Here is a 2719-nt window from a genome sequence, read left to right on the forward strand (position 1 = left end):
CTTGGCACAGTTATTAGTCTTTTTCTACATAGGAACCACCCAAAGTTACACATTTCTGCTATCATTTGATGCAGCTCTGGAGACCGGAGTTTTTAGAAGACCCCAGCTTGGTCCTCCAACCACGACGTAACTTCAGAAATCAAGGCTTCATCATCTGGGAAACGCTTTCCTTTCAAAAATAACTTCGTGGCTGGGAAGAGATGAAAATCAGAAGGTGCAAGGTCAGAAGAGTAGGAGGATGGGGGAGGAGTTCATAGCCACACGTCTGTGCTTCTGATCTGGCGACACGCGAGTTGTGGACCGGAGCGTTGTCCTGCAGGAGGAGGATGCCTTTGCTGATCTTGCCCCGCCTCTCGATTTTGATAGCTTCTCTTAATTTCCTCAAAAGGGAAGCATAATAGGCTCCTGTAATTGTGGTACCCTTTGCCAGGAAATCTGTCATCACTACTCTGTCCTGGTCCCAGAAGACTGTGAGCATGACCTTGCCAGCGGAGGGCTGCACCCTTGCCTTCTTTGGAGGTGGTGAGTCACGGTGCTTCCACTGCATTGACTGGGATTTGGTCTCTGGATCATCGTGATGGACCCAGGTTTCATCCTGTGTAATCAGTCTTTTGAAAAGTTTTGACTCATCTTCTTGGCATATCTCCAAATTCATCCTCGAGCACTCGACGCGTTCTTGCTTCTGGAAAGATGTGAGCAACCTGGGAATCCATCAGGCAGACACCTTTTGCATATGCAAATGGTCATGAATGATAGTTTCCACAGACCCGGTACTAATCTTGACCTCATGGACTATTTGGCGAATAGTTATGCGTCGATCTTCCAAAATGGCAGCCTCAACTTGACGGACAGATGCCTCATCAATGGCAGAAGGGGGGCGACCAGATCTGGGAGCTGTTTCCACAGAGTTCCGACCATGTTTGAATTTACGATGCCAGCGTTTTACAAGGTCATATGATGGAGCATCATCACCATAAGTTACTTTCATTTCATCAAAAGTCTCCCGTAGTGTGCGTCCTTTCAAATACAAAAACCGGATCACTGCTCGACATTCAACAGGCTCCATTTCACACTTGACTCAGTTGAAACACCTGTAAATCAGAAACCACAATTAGTTCAGAGCTGTAATTTGCCACTTCATCTATAGAGATATAAATAATTGCACATGCAAAATTTTAGCTAGATCAAACAACTGTAAGTGGGTCAGAGCCATTACTTATTGAACGTCCCTCGTATGCGAGGGGTGTATAAAAAGTCTTGAGCCTCAAAACAGAAAACATAGTACAAGACTTCTGATGATTTATTTTTTTTAACATAGTCCCCCCTCGACGACTGAACACTCTCTGCAGCGGTGCTGAAGCGCCATTATCCCGGCGTAGAACTCTTTTATTTGAGACTCCAAGAAACCTCCTACGGCATCTTTGACGTCATTGTCGCTGGCAAAATGGCGAGCAGCCAGGGCTTTTTCCATTTTGGGGAATAGATGAAAGTCAGAGGGAGCTAAGTCTGGCGAATAAGGCGGATGGCGAACAAGTATGTATCCACAATCACGAATTGTTACTATAGCAACTACTGAGGTGTGGGCTGGAGCATTGTCGTGATGGAAAAGGATTCCTCTGGTGAGCATTCCTGGCAATTTTTCTTTGATTGCTTCTCGGATGCGTTTCAGTACCTGAGAATAATGCTGCCCTGTCACGGTGTGACCCTTTTCAAGGTAATCGGTAAGTAAGACACCTTGAGAATAAAAAACAAAAACGGTCACCATGACCTTGCCAGCTGAAGGAACGACCATAGCCTTCTTTGGGGTAGAAGAAGATGTCTGCTTCCACTGCTTCGGTTGTTCTTTGGTTTTAGGATGGTAGTGATGAACCCAACATTCTCTCTCGAGAGAAAATTATCTTCATCGAGGGACCCACCATGCGGAAACCTTTGAGAACCCAAGTTCTTTTGTCACAATGTTGACTGCTCTTTCAATTGAGATGCCCATTCTCTCGGCAATCTGATGATATGATATTCGGCGATCTTGCATCATCATACCAAGAGCAAGGTCAAGGTTGTCCTTGATGTTTGCCGTTGGAGGTGTCCTTGGTCTGGGATCATCTTCCACACTCTCCCTGCCACGCTTGAATTCATTTACCCAGCGTTTGTCTGTTGCATATCATGGAGCATTGTCTGTTGCATATCATGGAGCATTGTCTGTTAAGTTTCTTACCATATCTTCTTGGATTTCTGATGGAGTCATGCCTTTCAAATGAAGGTACTTTATGACAGCACGATAAGCAGTTTTCTCCATTCTCGCTGTAACCTCGACACTTCTTTATTCAAAAACCTGCAACAAAAGCAATTTAAGTATCAGAATCATGAAAATTAACAAGAAAACTCAGAAAAGACTGTACTTAATAGAAATAAATTGTTTCAGCTATCTAGCAGTCCTGTTACTAGGTTATGCTCAAAACTCTTCATACACTTCTAGTATATAATGCACAATGTATGGATTTAACTTATACGGTGGAACTCATAGAAAACGATCATTTCATAGATCAGGTTACACATAGGAAACCAAATCAAAACAAAACAAAGGGGTGTAATATATAGTTGAAATCCAATAAGTCCAGTTGGTAATGATCATTTCATTAGGAGTGTATAAAATATAAAGAAAGAAGGAGGTAATACAGTTCTGTATTTAAGAGATGAGGAATTATGTACATTATTTACATTT

The 2719-nt window shown here is 43.0% G+C and overlaps 1 protein-coding gene across 1 annotated transcript; it reads right to left on the minus strand.

The window, feature by feature from the left end:
- Positions 1-1900: 1900 nt before the first annotated feature.
- On the minus strand, positions 1901-2293 carry LOC118765571. The gene is made up of 2 exons (XM_036507780.1): positions 2213-2293; positions 1901-2122 (listed from the first exon to the last, which is right to left on the minus strand). The coding sequence occupies exons 1-2, from the start codon at positions 2291-2293 to the stop codon at positions 1901-1903; spliced, it is 303 nt and encodes a 100-aa protein (XP_036363673.1).
- Positions 2294-2719: the final 426 nt, after the last annotated feature.

Source organism: Octopus sinensis, linkage group LG12 (assembly GCF_006345805.1).
Source record: "Octopus sinensis linkage group LG12, ASM634580v1, whole genome shotgun sequence".
Taxonomy (NCBI): Eukaryota; Metazoa; Mollusca; class Cephalopoda; order Octopoda; family Octopodidae; genus Octopus; species Octopus sinensis.

What these genes read in the sequence shown, in the direction of transcription:
- LOC118765571 (XM_036507780.1), bottom strand. Translation starts at nt 2,293, where the DNA reads ATGGAGAAAACTGCTTATCGTGCTGTCATAAAGTACCTTCATTTGAAA. An exon ending in CAGAAATCCAAGAAGATATG is followed by an intron (nt 2,123 to 2,212) that starts GTAAGAAACTTA and finishes AATGAATTCAAG; the next exon opens with CGTGGCAGGGAGAGTGTGGA.